Source organism: Neofelis nebulosa, chromosome 1, assembly GCF_028018385.1.
Source record: "Neofelis nebulosa isolate mNeoNeb1 chromosome 1, mNeoNeb1.pri, whole genome shotgun sequence".
Lineage (NCBI taxonomy): Eukaryota > Metazoa > Chordata > Mammalia > Carnivora > Felidae > Neofelis > Neofelis nebulosa.
Genome location: NC_080782.1, coordinates 221741176 through 221757240, shown reverse-complemented (window position 1 = coordinate 221757240; position 16065 = coordinate 221741176). Strand labels below are relative to the sequence as shown.

The window sequence follows — 16065 nt, the reverse complement described above, 5'->3', positions numbered from 1 at the left end:
CTCCATTGAACTGAGCCAGCCAAGCACCCCTGATAATGCATTCTTAATCCCCTTTATCTTTTTCACCCATCCCCACATTAATTTCCCCTCTGGCAACCACCAGTTTGTTCTATGTATTTAAGAGTCTGGTTTTTGGTCTCTTTTCTTGTTTGTTCATCTGTTTTGCCTCTTAAATTCCACATAGGAGTGAAATCATATGATATTTGTCTTTCTCTGACTCATTTCACTTAGCATTATACTCTCTAGGTCCATCCATGTTGTTGCAAATGGTGAGATTTCATTCTTTTTTATGGCTGAGTAATATTCCATTGTATATATGTTACCTATATACCACATCTTTATTCATTCATCTATGAATGGATGCTTGGGATTGCTTCCATACTTAGCTATTGTAAGTAGTGCTGTAACATAAGAGTGCATAGATCTTTTTGAATTAGTGTTGAATTAGTGTTTTTGTTTTCTTTGGGTAAAAACCCAGTAATCGAATTACCGGATCATATAATAGTTATGTTTTTGACTTTTTGAGGAACCTCCATATTGTTTTTCATAGTGGCTACACCAATTTGCATTCCCATTAAAGTGTATAAGGGTTCCTTTTTCTCTACATCCTTGCCAACATTTGTTATATTCTTTTTGATTTTAGCCATTCTGACAGGTGTAAAGTGGTATCTCATACTGGTGTAGTCCCAATAGTTTAATTTTGCTTTTGTTTCCTTGCCTAAGGAGACATATATAGAAAAATGTTCTATAGCTGATGTCAAACAAATTGTTGCCCATGTTTTTTTCTAGGAGTTTTATGTTTTCAGGTCTCAAATTTAGACCTTTAATCCATTTTTAGTTTATTTTCATGTAATTGCATTCATAATTAAATAAATGCAAATTAAGACAAGGTACCAATTTTCTTCCAACACATTGGGAAGATTAAAAAGCTAGTAATAGCCATTGTGTTCAGGGTTTGGAGAAATGCACACTCTCTTAAATGTAGGTAAGACTATATATTAGAGTATGTATTGGTATGATCTTTGTGTAGAGCTACTTGGGAGCTATCATAAAAATTTACTTTATAGTTCAAGAATTCCATTCCTAGTAACTTTTTTCAGTGAAATATCCTATGAACTTACATAAGTACATAAATATATGGAAATCATCTGAAATGAGTCTTCTATTTGTATGCTACTTTAGAGGTAAAATTTGCTTTTATATTCATCTCATTTGATTCTTGCAATTACCCTCTAAGACAAAAAAGATACATTTTATAGAAGAAACGTATTCAGAAAGATTAGGTGACTTCTTTGAAGTCACTCAACTAGTAGTGAGTAGGACCTGAATAAATCAGTTCTTTTCCCATTACACAATGCCTCCATACTGAACTCACTTCTAGGTAGCAGCTGTTTTCAGCTAAAACAGTAGTTAGGAAGCTACTGAAATGACAATCCCCTTGTATGGATACTGGGATCAGGAAGTGAGAGAATTATTCTGAAGATAACTCAAAGGTCGAGTCTAAGGAAACCTGGAGTCATCAGACGTTTCAGTGAACATTAAAAGGAAAAGGAGAGGATAAAAATTCTGAAAGTAAAAAGGTACTGAATAAAAGGCAATCGATGTCTAATTTTAAGCATTATTAAAATAGGGGGTGGGAGGGAGGAAAAAAGAAAAAAAAAAGATGTCAGTAGATTTTGACAGAATGAGACTTAAAACAGTTTCAAAGAAGCCCAATAATAAAGACAAATACTTTCATCTATACAGTTAATTATTTCTAGCATGTGAGGAAATACAATGCCATTATACTCCATTTTATGGAAGAAGTAGTTTCAGAAAGGTTAAGTGACTTGTAGGTCACTCAACCCCTGAATGTGTAGCTGAGGCTGAGATTAGCACCATGTTCTCCCCTACACATTGCACCTGAGTCACACTGAGTGAGCTTTTTTTTGGGGGGGGGGGCGGTTCTCAAATGTGCCATGTTCAGTATTTTTCAAACATTGGTCACTTTGCACTACTCTCCCCACACTAATTCCCACCCCCACCCATAGCCCACAACATCCAATTACTACTTTTTCTTTAAATTTCAGTTCAATTATTCTTCCTTAGGGAAATTTATTTTGACACCCTGTCAAGGCCTAGCCCCCCTATTATTGTATTTTCTTATAGCACTGTATCTCTTTGTTCTGGCACTTCACAGATAGAATTTTATATTTACTGCATGATTTATTCTACTAACTGAAGCTCTGAGGGCAGAGGCCATACCTATCCTTTGCTTTTCATCCTATCTCCAGCTTTTAGCACAGCATGTGGGATTTTATTACTGGTCAAATATTTATGGAATAAGTGAAAACTCATTTAGTTTGATGCTCTAAATGAACCAGAGCATGTGAAAACAACTACACACACACACACACACACACACATACACACACACTCTCCTGACCTACACCTCACAAGTAATTTAGTAAAGGAGTTATAGCTACCCAAACTATAAAAACAAACTAAAATAAAACAAAGCAAAACAAAACAATCAGCATTACTTTGTTTTATGACACAGGACTTATTTTACAAAATTACATCTTCCTCATAATGCTGGGCAAGAAATTCTTTAAAAGAATTATTCCACAATTTATGGCCTGAAAAATTACACTTTTAATATTATATACTATAACAAGTAAATACTGCTGGTATTAGCCAGTATGTCATTCAAATACCAATCCTATTAAGGCTTGCAAATTTCTTTTTTTAGTAAATCTAGTGATATACATAGATCTTGGAAGAACATTGACTGAATTTCAATACTACTTATTAAACCCGCTCTTGCTTCAGATTCCTCTTCTGTAAAATAGGGAAAATAGTACACAGAAGGTTGTTCTGGAATTAAAGAAAATAATGGATATGTTTTCGAAGTACTTTGAATAGAATCTGACACTAGTAAACTTGCATTAGCTATTACTATGGAATAATTTTGCACATGTTTCTATAATTTACATGTATAAACTCAGTTCTGTTTTGAGAGAGAGAGCGAGTGAGCAGAGGAGGGGCAGAGAGAGATGGAGACACAACAGATTCTGCACTGTCAGAGTGGAGCTCGTTTTTTAATGGGCTTAAAAAATTCAATTTGTATGAGCATTTAAAATTAATCTTATGTCAAACCTGATGTAAATATATTTCCTATTAGGAATGATAGCCTTTACTTAGGCTATTTAAAAAACAAGCAGAAAATTTTACGTAGCCAGTTTTACTGCCATACCTTTTGCTGATTTTCTGATTTCTGCCGTTACATCTATACTTATAAAGGGCTAGGGAATATTAACTTTCTTCTATAGTTTAATTCTTTTTACATCTAGAGTTAACTGAATACATTTCACATGGAAATAGTATAAACAGATTTTTAAAAAACTGATGATCAGTGGTACTCACATTATTTATCACATCCTTGTCTCTTCCAATGATTTTCAATGTCATTGCTTAATGACATATGAAGCATATATTAAATCCTAGTTTAAAAAATGAATTCTTGGGGGTGCCTGGGTGGCTTAGTCAGTTGAGGGTCCGACTTCGGCTCAGGTCTTGATCTCACGGCTCTCGTGAGTTTGAGCCCTGCATTGGGCTTGCTGGTGTCAGCCTGTCAGCAACAGAGCCTGTTTCGGATCCTCTCTCTGACCCTCCCCTGCTCACGCTCTCTCAAAAAATTAAAAAAAAAAAAAACATAAAAGAAATGAATTCTTGACTGACTATTCTGCTTCACTGATCAACAGATCTCTCCTTATATGAGATCTACACTGATCCATTATTGATATCACATTACTTATAATACAGCTTTTTTTAAAAAAAATATTAAATTTATTTACTTATTTTTGAGAGACTGAGAGAGAGCGAGCAAGCAGGGGAGGGGCAGGAAGGGAGGGAGACAGAATCCCAGGCAGGGTCTGCACTGTCTGCATGGAGCTGCATGTGGGGCTCGAACTCATGAACTGTGAGATCATGACCTGAGTCAAAACCAAGAGTCAGACGCTTAAGCAACTGAGCCACCCAGGCACCCTAAATTTTTATTTAAGTAATTTCTATACCCAATGTGGGGCTCGAACTCATGGCCCCACGATCAAGAGTCACGTGTACCTCTAATATGGTTTTAAGAAAGGACTTAATTAAAATATACCAAAATCCTATGTGAATAATACTAAATATAAATGTCAAGAAAATACATACAATACTTACCACTGGTTTGACAATGCTGGAAAGAAGTGCTTCAAAAGCTTTAGTTTCTTCATCTTTCTCTTAAAAAAAAAAAAAAAAAGAATATTAAAAAATGAACTAAATACATTCATCCCTCTCCCTCCACAATGTGTCTTCTGAAACTATGTTTGTAATCTGAGATTTTTATTTCCTAGTTTTTACTTTAGTTCATATTCAGCAGTTTGTGGCTCTTCAGGATTCTTCACTTCAGTTTCTATTTCCATTTTAACTGTGATCACTAATTATAATACCATTATATATATATATATCTGAACCAGTCACTAAGTTTTTCTAATATAAAGTATATTGTTTTTCATAGTTAAAAAAAAATACTCTCTGAAATTCTCATTTCCCAATCTCCTACCTCTTAACAGTTACAAGTTAACTATTTGTTTCTTAAAAGGTCTTAACTATGGTTCCCAAAATATAAATGACTTGACCAGAACTTGTATTCATAACTGATATATCTGAAACTTTAGCTTAACTCTTCTGAAATATCATTCATTCTGATTTCAGAATGATCAGAAGGTCTCAAAATTATGGGGAAATATTTTTGTTAATATAGCAGTTATGAGGTTGTTAAGGCATTAAAATGTGTTGGTGAGGAATGGAAATCATAAAGAAAAGGAAGTAGTGCTCAGAGTTCATATAGTAGAAATTACTCACAAGCTGGGAAAGGTTCCTAAGGAAATATGGGGATTTTAAGAGAAAAAACTTCTGAAGAAAGTAATGGAGACTACTCAATCCTAACTACAGAGTATATAGATAGACTGGTAAATGACACAATGAGTTGCTTTCAAGGACTTACATATAAAGAAGTTGGGAGAAATAAAAAAATGAAGTTGATAAAAACCAGAACAGCCATGTCAAAGGCACAGAAAGAGAGGAAAATGAATCTGAATGAACTTTATTAGGGTTTTTCTTTCAGACAGAAACTTCTCTTGGCTAGTAAAATTTACAATATAAGGGAAATTACTAATTGAGCTTTCCCAAATTGTAAAAAGAAGTACCCTAGCAACAATTTGGGTTCTAAAACTTTTTCTCACATTTAGAAGTGTTATTAATCTACAGCTTATCTGGAGCATGATGAAATAACTGAAAGAATATACTTTTGGTTGATTAAATAATGATGAAAAGCACCAACAGGAATAGATGAGTGTTTTAAATAGTTACCTTCTATTTCTGTATCAATTTGTGCACCACCTTTCCCTTTCCCGGACTTGTTCTTTGTTGATCCTATGTTTACACCACTAGCATTTTGCGCTTTTATAAGCCCATTATGTTCATTTATGGGAGAAGGGCATTTCTGGGGTGATGATGGTGGACTGCTCATTTTATCCTTCTGTGTTCCTTGGCGATCCTTTAATTTTTTCTGCAAACGTTCATATGTTTTGCTAGATCTTTCATCTCTAAAGTTGGACCTTCCATGTGTAGAGTGAGCATCTAAGAAGAAATAAAAATAGAAGGAATGGGAAGTAAATTTATCATTACATTATATAAAAATTATTATGAAACATTACAAAGAATAATTCTGCAAAACAAAGCTATTTCTATTTATCCATCAACTGACAGAACCAAGCTTTTTGATTATAATTATATATATCAAATAAATTTAGAGATATTTCTCTTCTTCATCTTTTCCCAATTAACTATTAATCTCCACAGAAGCAGCTTGGTGGTACGTTATGATAATCATAGGTGGGGAATAAGATCTGAATTGAAATGTGTACAGTTCTTTTTTTCTTCTGCTCTTTTGTAGCCATCATTTTTAGCATCTCTTTCAACTTTAAACATATAAAATACGTAAACAGAAAACCACCACCTGCCTAAATTCCCTGACGACTAAAACAAAACAAAAAACAAAACACCACAAACCAAATCATTACTGAAAAATAAAGTTTTAGGAATTAAGGAAAAAAAGTGGGATTGTTTACTAAGAACAGAATCCAGGTACAAAATACTGCATCTCTGTATATCATAAATTCAAGGGTGTGATTCAGAAGAACATATTTATTTTACTAAAAGTCACATAACACTATAATAAAATCAATAAACTCCAAAAATATTGTTAAATTAATTGTCTTCAGAGTTTTTTAGTTTCAATTTAAAATCTGTAATGAGAAAAATATTTTTTAAAAAGCCTCAAAAATCTTAGTAAAGTTTTCATTTATCAGTGTTTTAAGAAAATTAGTACAATACTCTTGAAATGAGTATCACAAGGATAGGTACATAAAACATTAGCATAAAAAAAAACATAGGCATTTGGTTATCTACATGTAAAAGAATGAGTCTGGACACCTACCTCACACCATATACAAAAATTAAAATGAGTCAAAGACCTAAATGTAGGAAGTAAAACTATTAAACTCATAGAAGGAAACACAGCTGTAAATCTGTATGACTTTGGGTTAGATAATAGTTTCTTTGATATGACACCAAAAGCACAAGCAATCCAAGAAAAATAAATCAGATTCACCAAAATTTTCTTTTCTGCATTAAAGGATACCACTGAGAAAGTGAAAAGACAATACGGGAGAAAATACCTGCATATCATAAATCTGATAAGGACTTGTATCCAGAATACATCAAAACTATTACAGCTCAACAATAAAAAGACAAATAACCCAAATAAAAAAAATGAGTGCAGGATTTGAACGGACATCTCTTGAAAAAAGATAAACAAATGGCCACTAAAGCAAATGAAAAGATGTTCAATATCAGTAATGAGACAAGCAAATCAAAACCACAATGAGACAAAAGTTCATACTTACCAGAATGGCTAGAATCAAGTTTTAACAAGGATATGGAGAAATTAGAACCCTCACACATTGCTGATAGAAATGTAAAATAGTGCAAACACTAAGGAAAAGTTTTGCAGCTTCTCAAGAAGTTAAACATAAAATTACTATATAAGCCAGCAATTCCACTCTTAGATATATACCCAGAAGTGAAAACCTGTCTACTTGTTTACAACTGTCAAGGCATCATTATTCATAATAGACAAAAACTGGAAACAACTCAAATGCCCATCAGTTAATAAATGAGTAAACAATGTTATATCCACATAATGTAGTACTTTTCAGCCATAACCAGGGAGTATCATCATGCTACACTCTTGAACTAAGCCTTAAATAGCCTAAATGAAAAAATGCTAGACATAAAAACAACATATTGATTGAACATTTATATCAAATATACATATTGTGCATATATTTATATGAAGGAGCTAGAATTTCCTTTTCATGGAGGCAGCTACTGGTTATAAAACTGTTATTTGGATCCAGTGGCGGATGCTTTGGCTTATAATCTTAAATACAATACGACTCTTGTCTTCCATCACCGGGTAGCTAGTTTTTAAATTTGTACCCTTTAATGGGTTTGTATTTTTCACTTTCCTTCACAACATTATGAATCATATCCATGTATTCTAATATCCCCTCTGAACAACAATGCGAAATAGCAATAATTATCACATCTAGTTTTTTATTGTAATTTTCTCAAACACCTTTTTAAAAATAAGTCATAATAGAAGAATGAGACTGATTTGTAGTATAAACTCTTACTACTCAAGTTTTCACTGGACCACTGCATGAGCCTTACCTGGGAGTTTGTTAGAGATGCAGAAACCCAAACTCCACCCAGACCCACAGAATCAATATGCATTACTTGGGCAACAGAAGTTAAGTTTGAAAAGTATATATGATACATGACATAACATATAAGATACTGCTTATAGGCTATGCTGTGTATTTAAAGTTCTATATTTAGAGTTGTTTACTCTGTAAATTTACTAAACATTAATGATAGATACTACTAAGTGCAGGTGACAAATAAAAAAGATTTAGTTCTCAGGGGGTTTACTGTCAAACAACGAAGACAGACATACAAATTAAAACAAAATCAAATTGTGTTAAGTTCTGTGAAGGAAACAGGTTTCAGTGTGAGTGACTGATAAGATCACACACAGAGGGTCTCTATGAAAGCTGAAATCTATCGGGAAAAAAACAGAGCCTTCTACAGAAAAGGGAAAAGAGCATTCCTGGTGGAGAGAACATGGTGTTCTCAAAAAGAGCTTGGAGGTTTTGAAAAGCTGAAGGGGGTGGGATGGGGACAAGTGGAACAAAGCAGTCAGAGGCCACAGGGCAGGGCCTTATCCAGGCCAGTGGTTTGCAACCAGGGCCAATTTTGGCCCATAGGGTTCATTCAGCAATGTGTGGAGATAATTTTAGTTGTCACAACTGGGTGAGGATAGGGGAGGGTGGGTTGATATGCTACTGTCATCTGGTAGGTAGACAGCATGGCTTCTCCTGAATATCCTACAATGCAGTTTTGTGCTCCAAAACAAAGACTCATCCATTCCCAAATATCAAGAGTACAGAGGTTGAGAAATCCTGGTCTAAGGCAAGGTTCAGGATTTTATTCTAAATAAAATGAAAAGTTTAAATAAAAATAGAAATCAGATTTATATTTTAAAATGATCACTCTGGCTGAGCTTGGATGGCTGGGGGCAAGAATGACAGCAGAGAACCAACTGGAAAACTGCTCTTGCAGTTGTTCTGACAAGAGCTGACAGTGGACTAGATTTGAGTAGAAGTGGGGGAAAAAAGTAGATAAAACTGGGAAACTTCTGAAAGTAAAGCTGGTAACAATTGATGCAGGGGTTAAAGAAGTAACAATCAAATTTGACTATATGCCTTTCACTTGAGCAAACTGAGTGGCAGTGGTATCACGTATCAAGACAAAGACGACAGAGAAAAAGCAGGCTACATAATTGAGATTTATGTTTAGAAACAATATAACTGAGATGCATGAGACATTTAAGTGGAGGTATCAAGAAGAAATTAAGCCTTCTGAAGCTTAGAGGCCAGGTTTTGGCTGGAGATACAAATCTGAGAGGAATTAGTATATGGTATTTAAACCCATAGGAAAGAATAAGATTACTTCTTTGTGGATGTGTGTGTGGTTGTCTATTCTTCCCAATAATTTGTTAACTCCCTGGGGGCCAATGTTGTATCTTATTTTGTTTTTTCAGTCCTTTACATAACCTAGCAACTTTGGTAAGTGGCATCACAGCTTTAAGGATTTAACAACAGTATGATTACTCCTGGCTGAAAACTTTCCTCAGAGCCTAGTTGGCAAGACAGAGAAGAAAAGCTCTGGTTTGAACATATCCTCACTAAATATTGCTGCATGATAGAAGTTATTTTACCTTTTTGATTTTGTTTACTTTTTGAAGGGTGATCATGAGGATGAAATACTTAACACAGTGCTTGGGCAAGAGAACATGAGTATGACACTAGGTTGGTCATTTCTTTTATATAATAGGAGGATAGACAGCATCTGTTCTATCCAAGTAAAGAAGAACTAATTCCATAAAATAGGAATATTTTTTATCTTACCTACATCTCCATATACTTGAGAAGATTGATACTGTGGCATATACTGTGTTGCCATGTCTCCAGCTCCGGTCACTGGTGAGTACATATGGCGTGGTGGAGGGGGCATCATGGTTGGGACAGGAATGAAACCAGGCAGAGGAGGAGGATGTGGAGAACGGTGTATAACTGTGTGACCACCAGGATGAAACTCTGGTGCCTGAGGAACCACAACAACTCTCCGAACACCATTGTCTTCAATAACCTACAAATTGAACATTAAACATTTCTTCCATAAGATATAAGCAATTCTTTTGTAAAAGGTTAGAGTAGGAATTTTTATAGCATTAGAAGTTCATTAGAAGTTCATATTAAATACACTAAGTACACATGAATTAGTAGTGAACAAGATGAGGTAGTTTTTATTATACAATGCAATATAAATCTTAAAACACTGATGAGATTAGCTAAATAATAATACAAATAATGAACTACAATATCAGGTATTTATTCCTATGTGTTATGTGCATTTAGTGATGCGTTAACAACAAAAGGAGACTCAAGGAAATTTTTGGGTCAAATAACAACAGGATTAGGAATTAATTTCCTTTTCCATATTATGGGTAGGAATAAGCTGTGGAAAGAACACAAACTGTGAAATAGATATGGGGAAAAAAACTGGATCCAGGTATCTAAAATCAACCATATATTGCATTTAGGTACAAAATTCTTATGACCATGACCAGGAGAATTTTAACAGTTGAGGATCTTTTCAAGGGAGATAAACACCTAATATATTATTAACTCCCAGTTAAGCAAAGTATCTGTGGCTTTCAGTTTTAGAAATTACATATTTTCTTAAAGTTTTTATTTTAATTCCAGTTGGTTAACATACAGTGTCAAATTAGATTCTGGTGTACAATATAGTGAGTTAACACTTCCATACAACCCTGGATGCTCCTCACAAGTGCACTCCTTATTCTCCATCACCTATTTAACGCCAACTCCCCACACCCCACCGCCCCTGCTCTTGTAACCATCTGTGTGTTATCTATAGTTAAGTGTCTATTTCTTGGTTTGCCTCTCTGCTCCTTTTTTTTTTTTTTTTCATCTGCTCGTTTGTTTTGTTTCTTAAAATTCCACATATGTGTGAAGTCATCTAGTATTTGTTTTTCTCTGACTTATTCTGCTTGGCATAATAAATACTCTCTAGCTTCATCTGTGTTGTTGCAAATGGCAAGATTTCATTCATTTTTATGGCTGAGTAATATTCCATTTTATATATACACTAAATCTTTTTTTCCCCTCAGATCTAGTATTAGGGTTCGGTTTAGTGACAGAATAATGGTTAGAGTTAGGGTTAGGGACAGTGTGAGGGTATGTGCCTAACTCTAACCTCTAACCTTAACCCTGAAGTTATCCTTCTGGAGAGGTCTCTGAAGTACTGGATAATAGGCACATATCCTCACACTGTCCCTAACCCTAACCATTATTCTGGCCCTAACCCATACCCTAATCTTAGAAATCATACCTTTTTGAAATGGGGTTTAAACTGTAGGAAAGGAGTTTTTAAAATGACAGATTTATTCCCTTTGAACCTCATTGGAGCTACAAGGAAAGCCTTCTGGATATAGGATTTTATCTCAAAATTAGGAATTCTTCTACCAAAACAGGGCCCCTACCTTTTTATTTTTATTTATTTTTTAATTGTTTTTAAACTTTTATTTATTTTTGAGAGAGAGACAGAGAGTAAGCGGGGAAGGGGCAGATAGAGAGGGAGACACAGAATCCAAAGGAGGCTCCAGGCTCTGAGCTGTCAGCACAGAGCCTGACGCAGGGTCAAACCCACATACAGATCATGACCTGAGCCGAAGTCTGATGCTTAACCGACTGAGCTACCCAGGTGCCCCAAGGGCCCTTACCGTTTTAGACTTACAAGATTACTATCAAGGTATAAGAAATCAATAATAATACTTTTCCCCTTCCTAAAGAAACAGAAAATTATTGAAATGCAAAGCGCTAACTTAAAGGCAAATCCTGATATTTTCAGGAAGAACAAGTTTTACTATTCTTTTTATTTATTTATTAAAAGCTTTTTTTTTAAAGAAAATGTTTATTTATTTTTGAGAGAGAGAGCGAGCGAGCACAAGTGGGGGAGAGGCAGAGAGAGGGAGACACAGAATCTGAAGCAGACTCCAGGCTGAGCTGTCAGCACAGAGCCTGACGCAGGGCTAGAATTTAGAAACTACGAAATCATGACCTGAGCCAAAGTCAGATGCTTAACCGACTGAGCCACCAAGGCACCCCAAGTTTTCTTAAGAATAGCAAATTTTGGGGGTGCATGGTTGTCTCAATAGGAAAAGCATGCAACTCTTGACCCTGGGGTTATGAGTTTGAGCCCCATGCTGGGGGTAGAGATTACATAAATAAACTTAAAAAAAAAAAGTAGCAATTTTTGTATTATAAATATATACATGCTTGGTAGATATATTAGAAAACACACTTGTTTAGGTATAGATAAGCTTAAATTACAAATAAATAATTATTGCTTTAGAAAAATTATAGTTACAATTAAAACAGCCTATTAAAACTACCCTTACCTGTTGGAGTAGGAGAGGACTTGTAACATAGGACTAGAAGACCAAATGACTTCGCTGTTTTTTATATACTAACTCTAGAACTATAAATGCCTTGCTTCCAGCAAAATAAATGTCACATATCCTGCTTTTTTCCCTATTTTAACTCAGTTTTGAATTTAAAGCCTCAGACAAGTGTATGTAATTGGTAGAAATGAAATATCTGGATCCCTAGCTGGAGAATCTGGAAACCATAGCTTTTCAGCCTCTAACCCACAGGAAGGGACATTAGGAGTCTGGAGTGGATTTTGAATAAGCCAAACCAGTGTCTGTTGCAATACACTACTTTCACCATTATCAACTCTCCAACTCACAAATATTAAATGACTCCCGTTGTTGATAGGATTACAGTCCATATTCTCTGACACTGTTCAGTCTTGCTCCAACCTACCTTCCTAGATATATTTTTCTTCTACACCAAATCCTGAACCCTTAACTCCAGCCAGGCTGGTATACTAAAAACCTATCTTCATACAGACCTATACATTTCTGTATCTTGGACTTTTGTTTGTGCCATCTTTCTTCTACTCTTTGCCTCCCCTTAATCTATAACTACACAAATCCCATCCATCCTTCCATATCTAGCTCTAACTTTACCTTCTCCATTCATTTTAAAAGCATTTTTTAAAGTTTATTTATTTTTATTTTGAGAGAGAGCTTGAGCAGGGGGAGGGGCAGAGAGCGAGAGAGAGACAGAATCCCAAGCAGGCTCTGCACTGACAGCAGGGCTCGATCTCACAAACTGGGAGATCGTGACCTGAGCCAAAATCAAGAGCTGGATGCTTAACTGACCAGGCACCCCGAAAAAATTATTTGTTTTTGACCACAACAAAGACATTGGTAATAATTAAGGCAAGAAACTAATGTGAGTAATGTCTTCATAGGGTCACATACACTAATAGGGAGGATAAACACAAAAACAGAAGTAAATCATTTATATAATTTTGCAAGGTGATAAATATTATGGGGGGAAAAACAGGTAAGTGAGACCAGAAGTATTGTGGGAGTAGGACAGATTGCAGATAAGATAGAGTGACTAGGATATGCCTTATTGGCAAAATGAAATTTGAGCAGAACTGAAGGAATTAGCCATGGAGAAATCTGGAAGTGTGTTCCGGGCAGAGAAAACAGAACAAAGCCCCTAATAGATATAAGTAGCTTTAGTAGGAAGTCAGTGCAGCTGGCTCAGTGTAAGAAGGAAGGGTAGAAGCAGGTAAGGTCAAAGAGTTAAAGGGAGTGGCCAGGTCAGGTAGGGCCATATGAGCTATTAAATACATGGACTTCAGTATTTACTCTCAGTGAAAGGGAAAACAATCACAAAGTTTTGGGCAGAAGGGTGATATAAGCCACTGGTGCCCAGCCAGAGGTGATTTTGTCCCCCTAAAGGGCATTTGGCAGTATCTGGAGACATTTTTGGCTGTCACAACTGGGGGCAGATACTACCAGAATCTAGTAGGTAGAACGGTCAGAGATGCTGCTCAATACCCTACAACACAGCAGACAATTCCCTATAACAAAAATTATTGGGCCTAATAAAATGTTTGTAGTGTCAAAGTTGAGAAATCTTGATATAACCTTACAATTAATAGGATTACTCTCTGGCTACTGAGTTGAGAATAGATTGTAGGGCAAGGGAAAAAAACAGGGAAACCAAGGAAAACAGGAAGCTATTGCAGTATCTAGGCAAGAAATGGTGGTGGGTTGGAGCAGGTGGTAAAAAGACATCCGCATTCTGCATATATTTGAAGGCAGAACAACAAGATTAGCTGATGACACCACTGGAGAAGTGAGAACAAGAAGTTATGGAAGGGTGGTGTTCCATTAACTGTGAAGGGGAAGGCTGTAGGGTAGAATAAATTATTTTGGGGGGTGAGATTTGGAGTTTTAGGTTTTGGACACATGAATTTGCTTATGTCTATGAGACATCTAAGTGGAAATGTTGAGTATGTAGTTAGATATACTAGTCTGTAGTTCTGAAAAGACTGCAAAAGGGCAACCAAGCAAGGTAGGAAGAGGACTGTGGAGTCTGGAAGTTTGGTGAAGTGTATTAAGGAGGAAAGATCAACTTTGCTGCTGAAAGGTCAAGTAAAATGAAGACTAAAAGCTGACCACTGGATTTGGCAATGTGAAAGTCACTGTGACTTGGATGAGGACAGTTTTGGTCCTCATCCCCTAATCACAGGGGCAGACCCTGACTGGAGTGGGTAAGAGACAAAGTGGGGAGCAGAATTAGAGAGATAAAAGCCCAATTTTGGGAACTATTCCTGCAGAGGGGAACATAGAAATAGAGTGGTGGCTAGTAGTAGTAGAATCAAATATCTTAAAATTTGTTTTTAGGGAGAGCAATTACAACATGCCAATATACTAATCAGAATGACCCATCAGAGAATAAGAAATTGATGATGTGGAAGAGAGAGGAGAAAATGCAGGCAAAAGGGAATGGGATCCAAGACTCCAATGGGGGCACTGGGTCTAGACAGGAGCAGGAAAGTCTGTCTCTGTTCTATGTGAAAAGGAAGAGTGTTAGTTGAGATGAGAGGGCAGAACACGTAACCCCAAATGTTGGTAGAGATGCAGGGCTAGGGGTCTGCAGAAGGTTTATTTTGATTGATTTCCATGAACCCTATCCCGACACCACAATCTCAATGACCTCTCCCTCTTATCATTTCTATTACATTTATTCTGTATCACTTGGTAGGTATTTATAACACTGCAGTGTTTGTAACTTTCCAAGTGCATGTGTTTTATAACTTAACTGTAAGTTCCTCAAGGGACACGTATTAACTATTTAATGCTTGTAACAATATTACAAATAGGTACTATTATCTCCATTTTTCAGATGGGGAAACTGAGGCATACAGATGCTAAGTAACTCACTAAGATCACACAGGCAGTAAGTGGAGGAGCCAGTATTTGAACTCTTGCAATTTGGCTTTAATTCCATGTCATATCCATTTTGTAGACACAGAATCCACAGGTACCTGTCCTCCAGGGTCTTTTTAAATTTCACAACACAAGTGAGATATCTCACTGGTTAAATAGAAATGGCTAAATTACTTATGAAATTAAAAACCACTTTTCTTCTGAAAACGAACATTTAAAATACAAAGATAAGCTGTGGGAAAGAAGAATGGGAAGCTATTGTTTATTTGGTACAGTTTCAGTTCTGCAACTGAAGAGTTCAGAAACAGATGGTAGTGAAGGGAGTACAACACAGAATGTACTTAATACCACTGAACTGTACATTTAAAGTTATAATGGTAAATTTTGTTATGTATATTTTAACACAATTTTAAAAAAGAAAGCTAAGAAACAGAAAAAAAAAAAAAAAAAAACCAAAAAATAAACACAACCAGGCAGACTAGGACCAAGAAAGTGTAGAGAACTGTTCCACTTCAAGTAACCATCTGAACAGCCAGTAGCTTTAGGGTGAGGCTGGGGGCACAAAACTATCCGCTAAGTCCAGCTGCTGACAAAAAACCAACCATGTAGACACTGAATTTTATATTAACAGGGTACACCAATGGTGATGATTAAAATAAAATCAACAAATTGTGGGGAAAAAAAGATAAAATACAATACAAATTAGTCTTTTGTTAAAAAAAATTAAAACAAAGATAAGACAATGAAATAGAATTAAATAGGGCTATCCGCATAGATCTGACCATCTAACCACATATGCCACACAATTTCTAGTGAGACAAAGCTTTGTTTTCCCCCCTTTATTGAACACAAACATAATTAAAAGGGGCTGCAGAAAAAGGAGGTTGTATTTACTATCTGTGTTCTCCACCAGAATATATGATAAATGACAAATCTGTTCTGCTTACCAT

At 35.7% G+C, this 16065-nt stretch overlaps 1 protein-coding gene across 4 annotated transcripts in view; it reads right to left on the bottom strand.

Annotated features, from left to right (window-relative positions):
* Positions 1 to 16065, bottom strand: part of FNDC3A (fibronectin type III domain containing 3A) — a 143224-nt gene that overhangs the window by 38609 nt on the left and 88550 nt on the right. For all 4 annotated transcript variants that reach the window (XM_058685735.1, XM_058685759.1, XM_058685744.1 and 1 more), the window contains 3 exons: positions 9621 to 9861; positions 5395 to 5664; positions 4204 to 4262 (listed from right to left, as the gene is read on the bottom strand). In XM_058685735.1, coding sequence (XP_058541718.1) covers positions 4204 to 4262; positions 5395 to 5664; positions 9621 to 9861 — 570 coding nt within the window. The remainder of the gene's footprint in view (positions 1 to 4203; positions 4263 to 5394; positions 5665 to 9620; positions 9862 to 16065) is intronic.